A 24,827-nucleotide genomic window follows, 5' to 3' on the forward strand; every position below is an offset into this window, starting at 1 on the left:
GGGTTGGTTGAAAAGTTTGGTAATTCCAATAGATGCCGATACAATTCATTCATTCATACCAGTGTTGGCATGTATCAACTTTTTCATGACCCCTGGCAAAATTTTAGCCATGTGTGATGCATAGTTCTTGTTTGGCAAACATTTAAAATGACCATGTTCGCATTTTTAATAAAAATGGAGAAAAACGAGTTTCTGGTCAGAGGGTCAAATTCCAGATAATTGAGAGTAGAACACTCATAATACCTGTCTATAAAAAGGAATAAAGCTGAATGTGAGAATTCCAGAGTAATTTCTCTACTGAGTATTACTGGTAAAATTTAGGCAAATATTCTTGAGAAATGGCTAAGAAAAATGGTGGAGGATAAGCATGGAGAAGAATAAGCTGGGTTCAGGTCAAACAGAGGATGTTAGGATAAGATTTTTTTTTTTTTTTTTTAAACACAAATAGTTGAGAAATCATGAGAATATCATACCTCTCTCTCCTTTCTCTTCCACTCTCCCTCTTATCTCTCTATCCCTTGCTTCCACACTCTCTCAACTTTGTGCAATTTCCATGCACAAGGAATTGAAGAGGATCAGTATTAGCAGTCGTTAAGGGAGGTCCAACACGGTATTAAATAAACTTTCTAGTTCAGTAGCTGGTATACATAGAAAGAAGAAGAGACATTACCTAAATTTTCACATTTTTGATGTGAATAAGTCCGTAATTACAAAGGCAGCCACCAAATGATAACTAGAATCTAATTAGAAGGCTGGAAAGAAGTTTTCCCTAGGTGAAGTCCATAAAACTCTCAGGGGACCCTGTAATCCCTAGAGAGTGAGTCCCCTGGGTGGCGGATAGGGGAGCCCACTGTGTGTACATGCGCGTGCGTGTATACACACACACACTGTCGGGTGGTCCAAATATACTGAAATAAGGACTCGTGGACCAACAGGGCCAATCATCTTGATTGTAAGGGAAGCGGCACTCCCATGGACCCCTAGCTGGATCTATCCTCTCCTTCTACTTTGAGGAAGACCCACTTACTTTAATCTTTCCTAAAAGGCCTTATCAGCCAACTCCTCACCCCCACATACTACTTTCTGATACCCATCCATCAGCCATTCACATATTTGAAGTCAGTGTTGCAGTTCCATATTATCCAGTCTGTGCAACTGCCATTCATGTGACATCCTATTGAATGCCATAGCAAAAGTCGAACAGCCTTATAGTTTATCCATTCCCTTAAACCAGCAGTCGGCAACCTACAGCTCTTTAAATGAATAATTGAGACTCTTTGTTATTAAACAATTTTTGAATAATGCAGAATTAATGTTATTTATTAATTAGAAAATAAAAACCCTAAATATAGCATTTGCAATAAATTAAGGACATTTTATATTTAATCAAGGATATTTTGCAATTGAAAATAGTACATGCGATGCTGAAAAATTTAATACTTTCATGTTTGAACTCTTTGAAATCATATGCAATAATCCATCTTTACATTCGTTTTGGATTATCATGGATAATGCAAGAATTCATAAACCCACTGCTTGTCAAATATTTGTTTTAATTCATGCCAATTAAAATTACTTTCACATGCAGCTCCCTAAATTTTTTTTTAACAGATATAATTTTAAAAACGGCTCTTCACTCCAAAAAGGTCGCTGACTGCTGCCTTAAACCAACTCAGCTGTAACATTATAAAATAATGTATTGCTTAAACATGACTTCCCTTTAGCAAACACATGCTGTTGCTTGAAAGTATACTTTGCCTGTCCACCCATTTCTGCACAAGAGTTCTTAACTTTTCTGAAATCTTCACAACCACTCCAGAGAAACTGATAACGCAATAGTTGTGCAGATTAGTCTCTGCACTACCCCTTGTGTAATGGGATTATACAGATATGAGTTGCCAATTCTTGTGTAACTGCGGTTTCCCTTGGAGAACTTTAACTCAAAATACTTAACGATTGATGAGGAAGACATGTTTTTAGTTTCAAGAACAAAAGTCAAGCTTATTATTATTTGACACTTCCAGGGAGTCTAAAGACTCATCGAGAGAGGATACCTGCTCTACAACTCCATCTCCACTACTCAAATCCACCAAATGACCGCAACTACACCAATGCCATCTACCACCAACCACCACTAGTATTTCCACAAACATCCATGTCCACAGTGGGATTCGAACCAGCAGCCTTTGGCTGGAGAGCGGATATGCTAACCACTCGGCCAACCAGGAGGCTATTATCCACACTCAATTTCTGTGGTGTTTAACTTTTGCGTGTGCAGACATTTTTTTAAAATTTAACTCATATGATGCAACATTTCAAGATTTTGAATGCATGAGCGAGTAGAAGGGTCACTATAATTTTAACATTATAGTGAACTAAGATTTAAAATTATAGTGAGCCTTCTACTCACTGTTCATAAATGTTTTATTAATAAAAAAAATAAAAATAAAATATACACACACACACACAGTAATCCCTCGATTAGTGCGTCATTTTTTTCGATACCCAAATTCATAGTGCACCAATATACATCGTAAAAATAAATGTTACAGATTTTAAAAATTTCCTATCTATACATTTTTATGGCAAACTATTTTAAAAAATCACACACCAGAATGAAATAATTTAGTTATCGATTTAAAACATTTTACAAAGTTATTTTTAATGGCATACTACACTACTTCCATGTATACTATGTTCAAAAACGCTTACCGCCAAAATTTATGTCATCTGCTATAGTACACCCACAGATTCGAGACCCTTCAATACTTTTGCGCATGTATTTCCACCACTAGTATTTCCACAAATAAATATAAATTTATTATTCTACTTCTTAACAAAGAATTGAGCTAACTTAGTTTGGTGGGCATTTTGTTTCTTTTTTTTTTATACAACCTATTGGTTGTATGAAATCTCTTCATCAGGGTCAGCCTCTAAGCATTGCTGCTTACAAACTTCGATTGTATGAAAAGTATTTTAAAATTGTTTCTGTGAAATCTCTTTTGGCTGACTATCTGTGGTTAAATTTTCTTCATATTCTTCGGGACAAAAAGGAGAATCCATTCCGATAATAGGGTAATCAATCCGTCTTCTGGGATGAGTTTTTTTTTATTATTATTACACGTCGTGAATTAACTTCTCTTTTATGATTATTGTAGTTTTTAAAGTGGCAACTATTTTGCATGTATAACAGTTGCGAAATATTATCTATAAAGCACGTGATTTCGCATGTTGGCGACCAATTCGTACGTCCTTCATTTCTTTCTCCCCTTCAATGATAACGTCCAAGAGTTAATTAAATCTTGTTCTTAAGAATCGAGCGATTCCGACCTGCTAAATTTAGATGCACAGTGGGAAGATCCTGAAGAATATGAAGAAAATTTAACCACAGATAGTCAGCCAAAAGAGATTTCACAGAAACAATTTTAAAATACTTTTCATACAATCGAAGTTTGTAAGCAGCAATGCTTAGAGGCTGACCCTGATGAAGAGATTTCATACAACCAATAGGTTGTATAAAAAAAAAGAAACAAAATGCCCACCAAACTAAGTTAGCTCAATTCTTTGTTAAGAAGTAGAATAATAAATTTATATTCTGAATATGTTTTGTCTTTCAGCTTCATGGTTTTCCTTTAACTAGATCCTGAGACATACCCTAATTCTTTTAGGAAAAAAAATTAATGGTCGAAAAAGAAATCTGAGGAACGAATTATACATTTTCCCCATAGGTTATTATATTTGATTAATGCACCTGTTTTAAAGAATGCATTATGCACACTAATCGAGGGATTGCTGTATACACACACCAGGGACAAATATTCCGGGCATGCTAGGTGCACGGTGCTCATCCACGAAAAATTAGTATCACCAATATTATATTTTTGCATTTATTCCTGTTCAAGACTCCCCCAATTGTTTGTAGACTTGGAACAATTCATAAAATTGAACACAATATACTAATGCTTCATTGTCCTCTTCACGAGAATAATAAAGCATTAGTGCTTCATGAAGAGGGCACTTTGATACGTAAACATTGCGTCACATTCGCGTTAATAGCTCGGGTGTGCTTCCAAAATGCATAAACCTTTGAGCGCTTAGAAAAGATGTAAAGAGGGCGCAGCTGGTCAAATTCTTACACTTGAGTATTTTAAAACCGCTGAGAAGGCAAGACTGGGTAAGCTAACATTCTGAGCTCACCCAGCACCTAGCAGCTGTGATTGGTTATTGTGTCAACCAATCCAATTGAATGTTGTCATTTGTCATTAGTTGAGTGCTTTCTGTATCCAGTGGCTGTATTACAAACAGCTGTTATACATTTTCTCGAACTAAAAATCTGAAAGTGGATGTTAGGAGAAAAAAACCTAAATGTTTCTCTTGTGATGCAGTATAGCATCTGTTGAGGTTGCAAAGTTTTTTTTAACAGTATAGAGACATTTTTATTCTAGTCCTTGGAAACAGACATAGATATGTCTGTTTCCAAACATATTCAGGAATAGATATATTTTTAAAATATATCTATTCCTGAATAAAAATGAATATTATGTGTATGTGTATTATAAGACACTGTTGATCTACAACCAGCATATGTGAGATTGATAAGACAGAAGAACCGCTGATACTAAAAAAAAAAACTGATGAATGTAGGACTCTTGAAAATTCCCATAATGATCAGATGTTATGTATACCGAGTCTCAGTAAAAAAAAATTCCTTGAAAAACAGAGCAAAATATACACAAACCAGAGAGTTTTTTTTTTTTTTTTAATTATGCCATTATAAATTCACTTATGTCTAGACTTTATAGGATCGTGCTATTCATTCTACCCAGCAACTTATAGGATACACATATCACAAATGTTAATTACTAATAATTCATTTACCATTAATGAAAGTATTTCTACTCACACTTATTCTTTCTTTTCATTTTATATTCTAACATGTTGTATAAATGATGGTTCACATATTTTCATCTTTGAGTACTTCAAAGATACCAACCAACTATAGCCTTCTCCTTCATTGTTTTCTTCTAAGAAATCTTGAAACCAACAGATTGTTCCCCCACTCTATGCAGAAGTATTCAAAGTTATCCTGCAATTAATTGCACTGGAACAACTAAGATGAGTACCGATGTGCTATGCACACTCAAAACTTTCATACATCAATAAGAATGAGAATCATACAGTCATGGGCATCTGCAGAGGGAAGGGGGAGGGGACAAACTTCCAACATGTCATAAATGATGGTTCACATATTTTCATCTTTGAGTATTTCAAAGATACCAACCAACTATAGCATTCTCCTTCATTATTTTCTTCTAATAAATCTTAAAACAAATATTGTTCCCCCACTCTACGCAGCAGTATTCAAAGTTATCCTGCAATTAATTACACTGGAGCAACTAAGATGAGCACCGATGTGCTATGCACACTCAAAACTTTTATACATCAATAAGAATGCAAATCATACAGTCATGGGCATCTGCAGAGGGCAAACTGGGAACTATCATCCTTGCCTGTCCTTACTATTTGTATAATGTAATGATCTTGCCCTCCATTCATCGATCTTTATCACCTGACCTGGGTTCTAAATGCGAGTTTAACACCCAGGATCAGGTGACTACTAATTCTCTTGCACATTCCTTTAGCAACTGTGCTAATACAGGTACACCACCAATTTTCCCAGCAACAGATAGTCCAGCCCCTCCTTTAATTTGGATCAGAGATTACCGAACTTCCCAGTTCATGGCACCCCTAGGCAAAAAGAAATACCTAACAGCTCTATAATAAGCCAAAAGGCTATTTTACCAGCGACATAAATTAAGTTAAAGGGTAAATCCCATTTAATTTTATTTAAATCTCAGGAGCTGTGTTTTACATTATGAGAGAATATTAAGGTTAGTGATGGAGCTTGCACCACCTTTACTTGGAGTTGCCCTGGTGTTGTACTACCCAAGTGATCACTTGCACTTTGGCTCGCCGATAGTTTTTTCGGCATGAAACTATGGATTTCGATCCGAGTTTCGTACCCGGCTATAAAATAAAACGGGATTTACCATCTCCCTTTAACTTAACATCTCCATTTATTAATTAGTTGATCCAAATAATTATTTGTGTCCTAAAAACTTATTAGCCATTTGAAAAAATAATACACAAACTGTCTACTGCAGTGCCCCAGGGTGCCACAGTACTCAGTTGGGGAACCAGTGGTCCTGGGTTAAGTTATGAGAATGCACTTAAAATTCCTAATGCCACCCAACTAATTTATTGGATTGCCACAGATAGTGTCGCCTGTGTCATGCACTTAACTGTTTACATCTGCAGGTATTGGTGGCAATTCCTTGATTACGATCCTTAGCTTATTTTTGTTTACATTCAAAAACCATAGTCATGGCCTCTTAGTAAGGTCCAATTCACAGTATGCAAAATAAGATGGACGTACTGAAACAATTCAACTGATGTTTCCTGTGAGGAAGCTGTGTGATCCATATGGTATTGGTTCATTAACTGAATATGTAAAAAAGCAATGAGAGAAAATACTAATGACTTACAGACTATAATTCCAAGGAGCATGTGTGCTAAAAAAAAAAAAAAAAAAAAATTTAAATATACTGAGCATGACTGAGTGATGGTAGAATGGGTTTCAACAATGCTAGAATGATGGGATCAATTTGCTAAGTAGTAATTAATGGAAGAGGCTAAATTATTAAAGAACTTCAAGTGAACATGAGTGTGACTACAGTAAAGGATATATTAAAAGGTTAAGTGGCATGAAATTTCCATGCATAAAATGCATGGTGAAAAACTGTCCAAAGACCACGAAGTAGTCAAAGTATGTGGACAAATTTACTAAAATGCCAGCTGACAAAACAACTCAGCCTTGAGAGTGCATATAATGGAAATGAAACTGCATTATATTGGCAAGGCACACACCACAAAGGATGTTAACTTCGGAGAATAAAGATAGAGTTATTGTCCTAAGGTGCTCAAACACAGCAGATATGCACAGATGTAAGCCAATGGGGGGGGACAGAAAAAAAATATTGTCTTAGGGTGCTGAAAGGCATAAAAATTTACCTCATACTATGGAAATAAAAACAGTGGATTGCTACTAATGTTTGAAAAGTTTTTCATAGTGGCTCCAAGGAAAAAGTAGCAAATCATAGACTAATAAGTATCTCAAGATATCTGGATGAAAGTTGGTTCAAGGTAAAATTACAGAATGGGTGAATAGGAATATGACACTTTATAAAAAGTGTCCTGCTTAGTAATTTGTTCATTTTATAATACAGCGTCATCATAAAGCTGGTGACATGGATTGGAAATGCAGGAAATAGTACATGGTGGAGCAAAATTAAGACAAAAGAGGGGGGGGTGACTGGTGGAATACATCATGGCTCCATACTAGGGCCAGTACTCTTTAATTCGAATATTAAATTTGAAGATTAAAGAGATGGAAGGAGACATTCAGTTGTTTGCTGATGGTGACGACAAAACTGAGGAGGGCAATAGTTGAAGGTGACGTAGATATCCTATAGGATGATTCGAATAAATAAGTAGCAAGGGCAAAGGACAATGATTGTCAATTTGATGTTGTGAAATTGTAAGGTAAAGCACATTGAGATGAAAAGATTACACACTTCATATCAATGGTATTTGTATACAGAAAATGATGAGGCTAGGGATCTGAGGTTGATGGTGGATAGAAGTTGAGGACATATTGCAGAAAAGTTAGCAAAATAGCTCAAAAGGAATATTTCAATGTTTAACAGTGACAACTAAAGACAGAAGTTATTATCCCTCTTTAAGGCTATAATTTGGCTCATCTGAAATGCATACAATCAATCTGGGTTTCTTGTGGATCAGATGGTGGAGAAGATTCAGACAAATGATTAAGCTAGTGACAGTCTGTGGAATGTTCCCTATAAGGGCAGAACAAATGTGCTAATGGGTTGTAGAATTTTTTATTTAGTTTTTTTTTTTTTTTTTTTTTTTAACAGATGAAGGAAAGGAGACATGATAGAAATTACTAAAAAAAGAAAAAAGTTACAAAACTTACTAAAGAGTAAGTAAGAAATTTTCAATACATGAGTAGGAAAAGAACAAGGGAATTTGTAAGAGTGTGGTTTAGTAAGGATGTGCAGTCTATATTTTTTGCCTGGAGAGTCAACTAAGTAGAATGGATTATAATCCATTCCACTTAGTTGATCTCTATCTACTCAATCTACCTCTGATAATTACCAGAGGTAGATAGAGTGATCCAAACAGTGAACGAGTTTAAGTAGAGGTATGATAAGTACAGGGTGTCTTGGAAAGTAGTAAGATGTTGAAACTAGGAGTCCACATTGAACTTTCCTAATTTCAACATGTTACTACTAAGTAGTATGGACCACAGTGTCGAAATTGTACAAATGAGAAGGAACACTCACCAAGTTTTTATTAAAAAAATTCTGGATGAAACTTGTGAAGTCTCTCTGGAACATTTGAACAACACAAACCTTACATATTTTTGCATCTTGATTTTTTACCATTCTTTGAAACTTGGGAAGTACAATGTGGACACCCTGTATTATGTGAATAATGGTGAGGCCCGAGTCTCAACTCCACAGAGATACCCCATAAAAACGTTTTGTCCAAGGAAGCCTGAGCATACTACACATTTATATACCTGCTGGAAGAAGAATACTTCTCATTCTAGGCAACTGTCTAGCACACCCCCAGAGCTGAATTCCTGTATAAAAAAAATCTTTACAGTGTATGTACCACACCAGACATTTCTTATGCAACTCTAAGACTAAGGAATGTTACAGTCTATGAAGGCTAAGTTGTTTGACACAAACTTAACATGAAAGATGTGCTTTGGTTCACTGCCACTGCTTGGTATTCAAGCATTAATACCAGGAAAATGTTAGCAAATGCTGTCTTGATATGTGACAATTCTTCTAATGAATCTGTAGGCAATGACTTCACAGAATTTAAGGTATCAAAGCAGAAAAGTTGTTTGTTGGCTGCTTCAGCATACAAAAACTGCTATGCAACTAGTTGTCAAGGGTATAGAATTTGCTTAATGAAGAAAATTTGGTCTAGTGGATGAACAGTAGCAGCATCTAGTATTCAAAGTATTAATTTAAAATAATGTCTTGAATCCATATTTAAAAAAAAAAATTTAAACAGAATAGACAAATGACTTACTATTGACAGGTTAATAGCAAGTCAACTTGTAAATTAATCACGGGGCTAGAGCAATATACCTTCATAACCAAATAAAATGCAAATAAATTTATTTAATGCATGAAAAAAATTACACAAAAGATCAAAAGCACTTGAAATATTTCACTTAGATGAGATATAAATATAACCATTTAAACAGACAGTAATTCTGATAGCCTTCAACTTCTAGACTTCAATGACCTACAATTCCAATAAAATTTTAAATTTTGTCACTATTGGAGTGGTACTAATGCAACATTGTAACAGCAATTAATAAACATGTTTTGTTTATATATTGTACTGATAAACCTGTATCATTTTTACATGCACTAATGTATTTCAGTAGCATACTGATGAATAATTTTTACTGCATGACATTTGTTGGTCTGGCAAAACAGCTAATCCAGCAAGGTTCTTGAACCATAGATGTCTGAAAATCACTATTGTGCCTGTGTTATATTCAATCTCAACACTGTTTGAATGAGACTCTTTACCTTGATGGATCCATTTCATTCAGGATTTCTCAATGAGTGCAGGTCACAAAGATGCCTCCAATAATCTTGATCCCCTCTCTCCCTTATGTTATTCCATAGATTTCACTAATGGGTCTTCCCATCTTGTAAGTGGTCTTTCTGGTTTTTCTCTTTGTTCTTGGTTGCCAATTAAGTATTCTATGTCCATCTGTTATCCTTGAGTCTGGCTATGTGTCCAGCCCATCTCATCTTGCTTTCGTATACTGCAGTTACCACATCTTTTACGCCTGTTTTCTCTCTTAGTTCCATATTTCTAATATGTTCCACTTTGCTTATAATAAAATTAGTTTAATCTTGAAAGTTTATTTTTCACTTGGTTAGAGTATAATAAATTTAGTTTAATCCTTTATCCAAGTATGAGCAAACAAAGTTTGCACCTGAAAGTGTCTTCAGGACAGGGTTAAAATGGTACAACACCAGGGCAACTCGTTGCAAAAATGGAGCAAGCTACCAACACTCCTACCTCAGTATCTCCTATAATGCAAAACACATCTCCTTGCGGATATGTCTAATGTTATGCATTAAGGGAAGGGCCACTACCCAGACTACTTTCGACCTTCATTGAGATCTCTTCAGTGGGAGCCAGGCCCAAGTGGAGATATCAGGCTGAAGCATTAGCAGGTCATCTCTACCTATAGGAATTGCCAATTGGTGTGCCACCCTTTTTTAATAATTTACTCTGGATTTATAGAAAGATGTTGAAAGTTTATTTTTCACTTGGTTAGAGTATAATAAATTTAGTTTAATCCTTTATCCAAGTGTGAGCAAACAAAGTTTGCGCCTGAAAGTATCTTCAGGACTGGGGTAAGGTGGTACAACACTAGGGCAACTCCTTGCAAAGGTGGAGCAAGGATTAAACTAATTTTATTATACTCTAACCAAGTAAAAAATAAACTTTCAAGTTCCAATTTGCTGATGTTACAAATCCTACGTTCAATTGCAAACTGAATTATCCCGAGATTCTCTTCTTGTTGTTTCTAATCTGTATGCGAGTGATAGAAGAATGTCACTATTAAAGTTTTGCCTTCGCAGAGATGTCAAGATTTGAATCAGTGTCTCTTTTAGTCTGTTGAATAATAGCCATGCAGTATTCTTTTAACTAGTTCTTCAGATAAATCGTTATTCATTTTTATTGTTTGTTCTAAATAACTGAAGAGTCAACTTGTTCTATAGGGATATTATTAATACATATGCAGCTGTCACTTGTGCAGATAATCTTAATCCATTTTGCTAGATTCATTTCTAAGCCTATCTCACTGCTGTTTGGGTATATGTTTTCACCCATTTCTTCATCTTTTGGGGTTTTGAAATATTAGTACTAAATCATCAGCAAACAAGGATTTGTAGTTTTTCACCATCTATGCTTATTCCTTCATTTAGGTCTATTTTTTTCAGATTATATTTCTAAAGCGCTGGTAAATAGATTTGGGAAGATCACATCTCCTCAAATCTAGCAGTTCTTAATAGTCCCATTCAGTCTCTATTTGTTCGGGTTGTCTTTTGTGGTTTCACTTGCCTTAAAATGTTTTTTTTTTGTGGTCTATTCTTATAATGGCTCTGAGGACTCTGGTCAGAGTATGTTCAAATGTTTTTCCTATTGTACTAACATTTTGTACCAGTCTTTTACAGTGTTTAAATGTAGCCCATTTCATTTTATTATGTCTCCATTCGGAGATTGCCAAGTCCATCTTCTTCCTGAATGTTTGTTGAAGATTCAGGAAGAAGCTGCAGCTGAACAACTCTTTATTATGAAAGTGGTCATAATAAAGAGTTGTTCAGCTGCAGCGAATTCGGCTACTCTCTCTCTCTCCTCTTCTATTTCTCTCTCCCATGCCATTTGGATCTATGAACATTTCATTTTGTTTTCCGTGTCCTATTTTGTATCAAGGTCTACACCAATGTAATTTAATGTCTATTCAAGGTTCATGTAAAAATTTTCTATTTCTTGATTATCAGCTAAGGATGTTGGGGCATAGTAGGATATTAATTTTACTGTTATATTGTTCTCTATTCCAATTAGGAACAGATTTATTCTTTCAGATATGTTACAAGAAAGGAATGACTTGGTGAGCATAGATTTAACAATAAAGCCCACTCCACCTTGTTTGCCACTGCTTGAGAATGCTGCAAGGAGTATCCGTGAGCTATTGTACCAGCTTGCTGTCAGTTCTTTTAATCTTTTTGTTTCATTCATTAGCAGGATAACTAAGTTGATACTGGTTAGTGCTTTGATTAATGAATCTATTCTGTAGTCTCCTGCCAAAGTTTGAGTATTGAGGGTACTGACTGCCATTTTCAAAAGATCTAATAGGCAGCCTGCCTTCATCTGCAAAATTCTTAACACACACACCCCCTGGCCTCACTCAATGCCTTACCACTGCCACAGAAAGGTGAGTGTGGGCCATGCAGGACTCTGGCTCATTTCTGTTTTTGCAGTAGTGGCATCTTTGCTCTAGTCGGATATACACTTCTCCTGACTAGGTTTCTAAAGTGTTCACCAGAACTCTTAGTAGTATAGGGTCAAGGCCTGAATAATGGCTAGTATTCCCAACACCCCAGGGTGCACCATGAGGAGGTAGAGTTGGACTTTGAGGCTCTTGTAATAGCTTTAATACTACTAATTCATCCATCTCTACTCTTTTGTCAAGATTTTTCCCTTAATCTCAAACAAATTAAGTTTCATCTTCAATAACCCAAATTTGAATTCTTATGTTGTATTAAACACAATACTTACTCTGCAAATCTGTTAATAGTAACCTAACTGGTGAAGATTCCACTGCAGACCGAATGGTTGCAATTACTTCATTTTTATCCATCATCCTTCCTAAGATAATTTACCTAGTAATAAATAAAAAGATAAATAACATTTAGTCAATGTTGAATACAGAGTAAATTTTACTTTAATAAAGAAGGCACTTCAAAATGAACTGAACACTATTATTATTTTCCTGACATCCATGGCACCATAAAAATAATTATGGGAGGTCAATGCTGGAAAACAAAGTCTATCATACCACATCTTAAACTCATCCACCATTTTGACTTTTACATCAGTCACAAGCAAGTCATGAAAATGTTGGGGAGCTTACTAGGAAATCTGGGAAAAGGATAGGGTCTTGCCGTATAGAAGATACCAATGTTAATATGATAGTGGAGAAAGACAAAATAATGGATTGATGGATAGAGTATTCAAAAGGAACTCTACAATCATGATAGAACAGATAAGCTGTTGCAAGAAAATCTGGAGGGACCTACTACTTTACCTGGAAAGTGAAAAAACAACATTTGGGAATGGAAACCAGAAAAGTTGTTCCAGGAATGGATGGAATTATGACAAAATGCCTGAAAGCTTTAAATGATAAGGCCATAAGATCACTGACTAACATATGTAACAAAATAAATGAAACTGGATATCTGCCAAAAGATCTTAAGCACTCAGCATTCTTACCAATACCTAAAAAAAATCAAAAACAATCAAATATGAAGAGTGCTCAGTCTAATCAGCCAGATAGCAAACGTTATGCTATATATCATCCTAGAAAGAAATAAACGGAATGAGACTAATTAATAAGACAAATTAGTTTTCAGGAAAATAAAGAGACTAGAGAAAAACTCTTCAACATTAGAACTATTACAGAAAGAAGGCTATTTATGCTTTACTGACAACTCTAAAGCATTTGACAATGTAGAACATGAACAACTGACAGAATGAATCAAAAAATTAGGAGTAGATGGTAAAGATACCAGATTACTGATAAATCTATACTGGAAGCAAATTGCCTCAATAAAAATTGCAGGCGAAACCTCAGAGGAATGACCATTAAAAAAGGTTGTCACACAAGGCTGTGTTCTTTCTCCTATATTGTTTAACCACTATACTGAAAATATCTTCAAAGAATTATTATTATTATGTGACATCTCCAGGGAGTCACAAGACTCATCGAGGGAGAGCGTGCCAACAACATCGAACGATTGACCCTTCTAACTACTAACGTGCTCAAACTTGCTTAACATTTTGCGAGCCATTAGTAGCAGAATTTAAAGTAATCAACATTGGAGACAGAAATATAAACAACTTAAAATATGCACATAATATAGTACTGCTGGGTGAAAACAAAAATGACCTTCAAAACCTAGAAGGGACACTTAATTTCAACTTTAAAAAAAAAAAAAATCAAAACCATGCTGGTAACAAGAGAAAAAAGGAAAATACCCAACAATATAAGTATTAATTACAAAGAATGGAAAGTGTGATAATGAAATATTAAGAAGGATAGAAATTGCTAGATCAACCTTCATTAGCATGAAAAACATTCTGACCTCAAGGGAAATTCATGCAAAAATAAGAATTAGGTATAATATTATTTCTGGAAAATTCCCATGTTATCTATCATACCACATCTTTAACTTATCCATCATCTTGACTTTTACATCAGTCTCAAGCAGTAAGAATTAGGTTGTCCAAATGCTACATATGGAGCAGCAACTCAGACAATATCAAAATATTATGAAAATAAACTGAAAGCTTTTGAAATGTAGATCTAAAGAAGAATCCTTAGAGTCCCACACACTGCCAAAAAACCAAGTTAGAGATGGTAGGGATGCATGCGTTAGTATGCAACCAATCATCTCTAACTTGGTTTTTCATTATCGCACAAAGAAGACAAAGAACAGATTGGATGAGAAATATAAAGGACTGGATCTTTTTATCTTATGAAAAATGCAAGAGAGAGAGAGGCACAAAACCATACATGGTAGAAGTCCATGGTAGTCAACCTCCTGGAAGGAGATGACACCTGACAAGACAAGCAAGTTATTGTGGTTTATGAATCTTAGGCAATCTCTATATCTAGTTTTCCTATAAAACACACATAGTATACTGAACATTTGTATTATAACAATAACTGCAATAGTTGATTTAAAAACTGGTTTCAACTACATATTCATATGAAACCTTGTTATTGAGCAATAAACATTTGATGGTATTCAAATTCATTGTGAATTTGAATACCATCAAACTATATACATTATACATTACAAAGTATATACAGCAGATGGTGGTTGCCAATTAAAAACTGCTGCTGTGTGCTAGAAATTAGTATTAAGAAATATTAAAAATATTACAGAACACCCTGAATACAATAAAGATTTGCTTATCTAACATAAAATATACTAGGTAGAAGAACAGTTAACTAACGAGTTAGTTTATTTGGAAAACAGTAAGGAAAATTTTAAATTCTCCCTTTTAGCTCTTCTCATATGACTACATCATGAACTTTTTTTTTTAAATAAAAAATTACAAGATAACCACAGCAATTAATGAAATAAAAGTACAAATATTTCATACTGAAAATAACAGTACATCAGTGTGTAGAAACAAGCAATCAAAAGGAACCGGATTACAAAGTATATACAGCAGATGGTGGTTGCCAATTAAAAACTGCTGCTGTGTGCTAGAAATTAGTATTAAGAAATATTAAAAATATTACTGAACAACTATTTTTGATGACTACATAAGATAAGAATCTCCCAAACTTTTGGGAAAATCGTTTTGAGAGAATCGTTCCGATTCAGATTTGGCCGACATAGAAGGGCTTCTTTCTTTAAAAAGGCATTTAAATATTTAAACCTCCATCTATGGAGAAGACGAGCTTTATTCCACTGGATATTGTGTTTAGTGTCAATACTATACTGTGCCAGATCAGAGGTTTCATGTATTCAATATAATATTGATGTTCTTTAATTCTTTTTTCTGCAGAACAGCCCGTTTGTCCAAAGTATATCTGGTAAATGCCAGCTAATGATAGAGGTGCCAGTTTGTCTTCTGTAGATGGCAAAAGACAAGAAATTTTGTTAATCGGAAAATATGTGGGAATGAGATGATACTTCTTCAAAATTCTACCAATTAGTTCCGAGAAGCCAGAAATATAAAGGATTGGAACCCTGCGGTCTGTTGAAGAATTTGAAGGTGTTGGAACATAGGAGTCCATTATCTGATGGATTTGATTATGGTTATAACCATTAAATTCCATTAACTTTTTCATAGTGAGAAGTTCTTGTTGTAAGCCCAAGGAATAGGAGCACACCTTATGTGCTCTATTAATTAAGGACTTGATAACACCAATTTTTTGATAGGTGTGACTAGCAGACTTTTGATGGATATATCTGTCAGTAAAGGTAGTTTTACGATAAACACTGGCTGTTAAATTACTGGAGGCTGTGCGTGCAAGGCAAGTCCAAGAATGGTAAACTACCAGCCTTTTCTTTTTACATGGTGAATTGAATGAGTGGGTGAAGGCCATTGATTTGTTGTAGAAAAGTGGTAAGTTCATTTTCAGAATGAGGCCAAATAGCAAAGACAACATCAACATAACAGAACCAGTAAGTTGTGTTATGTTGATGGATGGGAACAAGGCATCTTCTAGATGGTTCAAAAAATAGTTTGTCAAAAGTGGAGACAGAAGGCTACCCATGGCAGTACCTTCAACTTGTCTATACATCTTGTTTTTCCAGAAGAAATATCCTGAATGTATAACAAATTCAAAAAGCTTTGCAATATCAGGAGGGTAATCATTATATAGTAAATTAACAGTGTCAGATAATGAAATGTTGGTAAAGAGGGAAACAAATCTAACTTTTATTTGAATATCCGCGATTTTTTCGAGAAAATGTGTGGAATTCTTGATCTGGATTGTCCAGTGTGGGCAGTTAATAAACTGTGACAGAAATAAATCTAGCAATTCTATAGGTGGGAGAGTCAATGCAGTTCACAGTGGATCTTACTAGATACCTTCTTTATGAATTTTTTGGGAGGCCACATAAATGAGGAGTTCTAAAATGAACGCACAACTTGTCCACAATATTTTGATCTCAGCTAACAACTTCATCAAGCAGCTTATTTAATTGTTTCATTTGCTTCTTTTGTAGGGTTATAGTTAATTTCTTGATAGGTAGAGGTATCCTGTAAAAGGTAGTCTATTTATCTCTCGTAGCCAGCCTTATCCATTACCACTACTGCTTTTCCTTTATCTGTTTTGGAAATAGATATATTGCTATTTGTTTTTAATGAAACTAACGCACTGGTTTCAAACATAGTATTGACGCTAAACACAATATCCAGTGGGATAAAGCTCGTCTTCTCCATAGATGCAGGTTTAAATATGAAACCTTTTCAAAGAAAGTTGTGAAGCCCTTCTATGTCGGCCAAACCTAAATTGGAACAATTGTCTCTCTTCCCCAAAAGTGATTATTATCTTATGTAATCATCAAAAATAGTTGTTTAATAATATTTTTAATAACACTAAATTTCTAGCAGGCAGCAACAGTTTAATTGGTAAACCGCAGACTCCCGTACGTACTTTATAATCCGATTCCTTTGACTGCTTGTTTCTACACACTGATGACGTACTGTTATTTTATTGTACGAAATATTTGTACTATAATTTCATCAAAGTTAATTACTGTGGTTATCGTGTAATTTGTTATTTATAATCATACCATAGGACCTTTAAAGATTAATTTTTTTTTTTTATCGTTAAGAATTTTTCCTTCAATCTTTCACTGTGGTCTCTACAACATCCATTAGGTTATTATAGACCAACTAGTATCAATGATTGACCATCATCAAGTCTTTAATAAATTTACAATCCAAAATTTACAGAATTTTTTTTCCCTTCATAATTTTTAGGAAGCAAGAATGTACAAATTAAATGCCAACTACTAATCTTTCAAAACAATTTGCACTGCTAGATTTATGAAACAGTGCAGTGACTCCTTTAATATAATCATCTGCCAAACTTACCATTCTGATGGCAGCAATTGAAGACAAGCATGGTCAAACTACTAATTTCATCAATTGAAAAATAAAATTATACTAAAATTTCGATGAAGTCCTAGGACTCATGAGATATCGACTCTGCTCTCGTACCATCTATTATATTTTTCTTGAATTCATTCACAGACAATGCAATCGCTACCTATTCCACTCACTTCCCACGATTCAAAAGTCATCCTTGCTTACCATGATTTCCACGAATGATCCCACATCCTCTCCTGTCCTACCATATGATGAAAGATTTGACAATTTCATCTAATGTTAAAAATGCCAAGAAATTACATTCTTGTTTAATCCTTTATCCATGCATAAGCAAACAAACTTTGAACACGAAGTTCCTTCATAACTAGGCTACTTGTATATAAAATCTAATGCCACTACTCAGACCGTTTTGACCTTCATTGACATCTCATCAGTGGGAGCTAGACCCAGAAGAGATACGTAGTTTAAGTAATGCAGAAGTCATGTTTCCCATATACAAGTAGAGAAAAGGTATGACACCTTATTAAATTACTCTGGATTAGAGCAAGTTGTACAAAGTTTTTTCACTTGGTTATAAATAAATTAAAAATGCCAAGAAATACTAAGGCAATTAAAGTGAAGTCATTAGCTTCTATGTACAAGTAGCCTAGTCATGAAGAAACTCCACATGTAAACTTTGTTGGCATTCACTTGAATGAAGGATTAAACAAAAAATAATTTCTTGGAATTTTTAATTTATGATCAAATGAAAAAAAAAAAATTTCTACAACTTCATCTGATGTTTTTGACAGCTGATATGTTTCTATCATAACACCTCTCCTCATCTATTCAGAGTTTGTAGTGTGCATCACCTTAACCTTTTCTCATTACCCACAGTCCCGTAATAGTCAAAGTTCCGCACATCTGTACCATTTCAAGCGTTTCAATATCCAATGAAATCCTAGAGACCAGATGACCAGATCCATGCAAAGCAGTCCAAACATTGTCTTATCTCTACCCACCTTCTCTCTCTTCCCTTTTCCATAAAACTGCATCTTAGCACAAGATCCCCCCCCCCCAAAAAAAAGCAAATTATTTGTTCTCCTTAATGTAGTGCAACTGGAAGAGTGGCAGTATACTGCACCCTTCAATTTGAAAATGCCCAAGTTCAATTCTGGTCGTTTAAGAGAGGAATCTTTACATGGGCTTTTTCATTTAGAGGCGAGTTAGCTGATCTCATATGGAGGAACAGGATTTTTTTCCATCCTACATATAGGATGAAAAACCCTGCTCAGCCTTCAAAACACACAATTTACAAATAGTATATTTATACAATTTATAGCCCATTTGTCTGCTAATTTCCAATTTCGTCAAAAACAGCATCATAATCCATACAATCCAAGGTACTTTCATTCTCTCTTCCTCTAATAACGGACTAATTCATTGGACTTTCACTCAATTTGTGAAACATTTAATATCTTCTGACTGTAACTCTACCCCTCACTCCCTCTCACAAACTCTTAGAGTCTTCATAACTCAGTATCAATATGCTCTTCAGTTAGAAAGATTTGGGTTTAAATCTTTTCTAGGATACAATGAACCTTTATAAGGGTTTTTCACCTTCAGATGAGTTAGCCAGCCTCATACAGCTATTTTTATTTTTGGAAACTGGTTTTTCATCCAGCAAAACGTTGGTCGATCGGTAGTCTCTGCTATTAATGGCTCATTAAAAAAGTTAAGCAAGTTTGAGCGTGGTTAGTAGTTGGGAGGAAATTACTCATTCGATGAGTCTTTGGACTTCCTGGAGGTGTCACATAATAAGCAAATCTACCAGAATAATACAGCATCCTCAGCTGCTTCATTCATAAATCAAAAAAGTTCTCCCTCCACCCCTCCCCCTAAAAAAAACATTTTTGGAATCATCTCTATCCAATCAAGATACATAATATGTTTCAGGTAATCTAATCCCATACCATAAACTCTTTAATCCTTCCTATTTTCATAATCACTAATCTCATTGTCGACAATTCGACATTCGTTTCCCCCCCCCCCTTATCCTTCATTCATTCTCTCACTCATTAAAATTTTTCCAGATAACTAATCCCAAATTCACTTATGTACATATATAAATTACCTTCCTCATAAAAATCACTCCAACACATCTACAATAAAAACCAAAATTATAAATGAGCTACTGCACACATTTTCTAAGACGATAACCAGTGCACTAATCAAAATCTCAGTCCTTCCAATTTACTATTATCTTTACTGATCAAACTTACTATCTTGACATGCACTCTTATGGCCTCTTTCATACCCTTTTCCTCATTCTGTAATCACTTTTCAACTGCCAAAATGCTACTCTTTCTTATTCTAACAGTAATTCTTAAATCTTAGCTCTTAGAAAATGATTTCATAGCTCTCTGTCTCATCAAATACACTATCTATAGAACTACAATACTGTACAAGTTATTTTTCTCCTTTTCACACTCTTTCATAGTTCCCTTTACATGCTCTCATTCACCACCCCTTTTAACCTACTTATCTGACCAAATTTTATATATTACAAAATATCTGGTTAAAAAAGTAAAATGGTAATAAGATAGAAGTTGGTTGCAAATTATATCCCGAAAGATGTAGAAAGCTTCTGTATTGGCAATTATTCCTTTTATTTATACAGGATACGGTGTTCAACTGCACCTCCCTTGACTTACTTTGACTTTCCTGTTTTTCCCAAGTTGAAATTGAAGAAATGCTGATTTGATCATCCTTATCACCTCTAGAAGAATGTGTTAGCAGAAATTAATACCATCACAGTTGACAAGTGCCTCAGGTCTTTCAAAGCTTATATGAATGCTACTGTAACAAGTACAATGTATTAGATCCCTTAAAGATTACTGAAGGAGAAGAAAATATTTTCCTTATTTGTATTTTTCAGTTTGAGCTTATTTGAATTCTGTCTCATTACTTTTTTGCAGTACTGTTTAGATAACTGCACTAGATAAGATACAAGTCCAGATACCGTAACCTGTATATCTGAGCAAAGAACAAAAGCTGCATGTTGCATGTGTTCTACAGATAAGTCTTATTTTAGTGGATATTAATCATTTCAGTAACTATTTTTGGTTACATCTCAATTATTTTAGATTGTAAAGTTAAATTATGTATTTGTGAAATTTAATACGGGATATTGTTTTAGAAAGTGTTTTAACATATGGCATTGATGCATACATGGAAAATGGTACCGAGTTTAGCAAGAGGGATCTTGTATAGCGTATGTTCTATGAATGCACTGCCAAGAGTGCAAGGGGTTGTGGTATGAAAGTATGAATGGAGAATATCTGTCATAAATGTTTTGTGTGCTAGTGTAAGAAATGTGGATCATGTAGAAAGCAGGAAAATTAATTGACAAATGTTAACATTGTAAGGAAAGATAGTGAAAGCAGTCTTTCAAACAGAAGTAGTGAAAGATAGTGCCCAAAATGAAAGTGTGAAAGAAGTGATGGTAAGAAGTGAAATAAACTAGAGCGACTGGAGAAACGATTGTCGTGTGGTACAGCAGGTTGAAGAATGAAAGAAAATGTGAATTTGGACAGTATGAGAAACTGAAAATAAGGATATGGTATTATATGGAGATTCAATGATAAGAGGTATACTACTTAATGAGCGAGTAACAAAAGCATGTTTCCCAGGTGTGAAATTGAAAGATGTTAGTGATGCAGTTAATTTGCAGAAGGGAGAAGTGAATGAGATAATTATTTTGGCAGGAACAAAGTATTTGAAAGGGGAAGAAATATACAATGAGTGAAGATGTGAAAGAGTTGTTGCAAGAAGTAAAAATGAAGAGTAAGGAAGTAAAAGTTACGAGTTCATTTGCTTCAGTATAACAGGACAGAGTTGAGAAGAAGGGACACGATTTTTAATGAGTCCATGAGAGATTGTGAAGGAAGAATAGCTTGCAGTTTGTCAATGTACGAAAGAATATATATGTATATACCTGATGGACTACATTTTAGAGTTAAATGTTTGGGGAAAGTGTACAGAAATGATTATGCAGTAATGAATGCAATTTCATGTTTTAAATTTAAATGGGTTGGTAATGACATTACACAAGGGTACTTGTAAGTCAAAGGGGATGTTGAAATGCATGTGCATGAATGCAAGCAGTATCAGGAGGAGTTTTTTTTTTTTTATATCAGTTAGCTCAAGTCGGCCAAAAATTATAGACATCAGTAATTATATAGTTACAGGGATAGAATGCAAAGGGTATTGGCATTTTCATGGAGGATAGAAGGAATAGCACAGGAGGTGGGATATTACTGATGATAGCTGAAGTAGTAAGAAGGTACTTTGGAGGCAGTACAAGATGAATAATGGTAAATCAGTTTCATGAGAAGTATAAAGAACAAGCCAGGAGAGCGATTCAGTAAGGAAAACAGAAGTGCAATATGAGCAGAAATTGGCAAATCAGGCAAAGTAAAACCCTAGAGAGGTTTTTTTTTTTTGGATAAGTAGAAAGAAGAATGATGACGATAAGATGTTAAATGGATGAAAATATAAGATAGTAGAATGATAACAGCTGCAGAAGACTGAAGTATTCAGTGATCAATTTATAAGGGTGTTTCATCCTGATCAGGGTGGAATCATGAAGAACCTAAGTGTAGATGATATTATGAATGAGCAGGAGGTATTTGAGGAAATAAATAACCTTCATGTCAATAAGGTAATAGGATTTGATGATGTATCACCATGTCTTAAGGGAACATTCCAGGGAATTGGCAGTACCATTGACATGCTTGTTTAATAAGTCTTACAATATCACAGGTTCCAAGGGAATGGAAGGAGGGCAAAATTGTTCTACTGCATAATTATTACTATCATTACGGGCAACTCCAGGGAGTCATTGGACTCATCGAGGGAGGCCCCAAATCATATTCATCACAACTATTTGACATTCATACAGTATCTATCATACCTCGCCTTAAACTCATTCACTGTCACAGCATCCACCACAGACTCAGGGAGCACATTCCACTCATTCACTACTCTAAAAGTAAAGAACCCAGCTCTAACACCTTTACTAACCACACTTTTGCCCAGTTTCCATGGATGTCCCCTAGTCCTCCCACAATCAGCCCTGTTCTCAAAAATATCTTCTGAATTAATTTTATAGAAACCCTTCAGTAATTTGAATCTCCCCTCCTCCACCTATCAACCAATTTTTGCAACCCACAAATCCTCAACCTGTTCTCATACGGTTCATTCCACAGACCTGCTATCATCTTGGTCACTCGCCTGCTATCAGACCTGCTATCATCTTGGTCATTAATGTACTCAATTTGTACATTAATGATATTGGGATGGGTTTAACTAGTGATTTGTAGCTGTTTGCAGGTGATGCAAAACTGAGAAGAGAAATGCAGAGTCAAGCAGATGTTATGACGAAGGAGGACTTGAATAGAAGGAAATAGAAATGAGAGATCTGGGAGTAGTGGTGGACAAGGACCTGAAATTTAGGGTCTACATTACACAAGTTGTGAAGACCTCACATCAGATAATGGCAATGATGCAGAGGACCCTGACATGCAGAAATAAAGAGATGATGCCAATGTATAAGGCCTCAATCAGATCTCAAATGGATTATCGAGCACAGATCTGGTCGTCACGTTTTCATGGCGACAAGAATGTTGGAAAGGGTCCAGAGAAGATTCACAAAGATTTCCAGTGGTCTTTGGATTGTGGAGTATGAGGACAGATTCAGAGAATGTAAACTGCAAAGCCTCATGAATAGGAGAAAGTGTGTGGGGGGGGGATATGATTGAAACATATGCTAGAAAGGAGTTATCAGGTTGGCATGGAAAAGATTTTTCATAGAATGGGAGAGGGGGACAGAACAAGAGGCCATCACTGGAAATTGTATAAAGAGAGTGTGAGCAAACAAGTGAGGAGTAAGTTCTTTGCATGGAAAGTGGTTGGTGAGTGGAATGCATTGCCTGAGTGGATTGTGAATATAGACACATTGAATCATTTTAAAGCACTGCTGGATGAACATTGTGTGCAATAATGTGCACCTCCCATGAAGAGCGATTCCATGGAGGTTGGATGTTAATAACGTAGGTTATCACAATGAGTGCAAGCCAAACAATTATTATGGGATACTAACTATGGGGACATATGTTGAAGGGAGGATAGGAGGCATGGCAGGATGGAAGTGGAATTTATACAGTCGCTAAAGAGATAATTACACGAAACAACATGTTATAGAAAGGGACAAGTGGTTTGAGAGTGTCAGATCTGATAATAGTATGAGAAGATATATTCAAAACCAAGGTAGACTGTCTCCAATTGGAGAGAGTGAACATGCAGTCTTATTCTGGAAAAATTTCAAACATAATGGAATTCTCTGGCGAGAAAAGGGTTTATGATAAACTATAAAGATGACACAGTCTTAGGAGTATCTTGGAGCAATGCCACGGCTTGAGACGTTCCAAGCAAAGAATATCAGAGTGCATGGAAAGTGGTTCAGAGATTGTTTGAGGGGAAGTAATATCGGACTGCATACCGAAAGTCAGGAGGATAAACCAAGTGGTAATTAATTCAGTGGATGAGAGATGCAAAGCCACAGCTACACAAAAAGGAAACACTGTGTGGGGGGGGGGGAGGAAGGTGATCAGCAAAGTGCACGCAAGAAAGCAGACTAGTTTGGTAAGAAAGGTCAAATCAGATTATGAGAGAAAATTAGCTAAGCAGAGCAAAGTGAACCCAAATGAGTTTTTTTCTGTTATGTAACAAGTACGAGGAAAAATTACTATGATAGGATGACTGTAAACAATATTCTGTCACATAACAGTAGTTATATGACAGATGTATATCAAAAATTGAGATAAAAGAGGTGTTCAGCATATTGAAAAATATGATTGTGAACACAAAAGGGACTGCATAGCATGACAGCCTGTGTACTACATGAATGCGCAAGAGAATTGGCATTGCCTCTGATGAAGTCAGTCAATTTAATTCTCAGATTTTGAAGGGTTCCAGGCAAATGTAAAATAGTTCCACTGCATAAAGATGGTCCAAGAAAACGGTAACAGACCAATTAATATGCTGGTGTCCAAAAGCTAATTACAAATCATAAACTTGCAGTCAAATGTGGATATAAATTTATTAGCATCATACTAATAAATTATATTACAACAAAAAACGAGTTACAAATTTCATACAAATTAAATTGCAATATGTACTTAAGAAAAAATGTGCAGTGCTTATAGAAAACTATGCAGAAAGATTTCAGTATT

The 24,827-nt window shown here is 35.2% G+C and overlaps 1 protein-coding gene across 4 annotated transcripts in view; it reads right to left on the reverse strand.

Moving 5' to 3' along the window:
- Positions 1 to 24,827, reverse strand: part of LOC150094641 (tudor domain-containing protein 7-like) — a 624,604-nt gene that overhangs the window by 579,067 nt on the left and 20,710 nt on the right. For all 4 annotated transcript variants that reach the window (XM_090410991.1, XM_090410989.1, XM_090410990.1 and 1 more), the window contains exon 2: positions 12,472 to 12,575. In XM_090410991.1, coding sequence (XP_090267117.1) covers positions 12,472 to 12,556 — 85 coding nt within the window. In that variant the 5' untranslated portion in view covers positions 12,557 to 12,575. The remainder of the gene's footprint in view (positions 1 to 12,471; positions 12,576 to 24,827) is intronic.

Source organism: Typopeltis vanoorti, chromosome 21 (assembly GCF_054136105.1).
Source record: "Typopeltis vanoorti isolate ZY-2024b chromosome 21, IOZ_Tvanoo_1.0, whole genome shotgun sequence".
NCBI classification, from domain to species: Eukaryota; Metazoa; Arthropoda; class Arachnida; order Uropygi; family Thelyphonidae; genus Typopeltis; species Typopeltis vanoorti.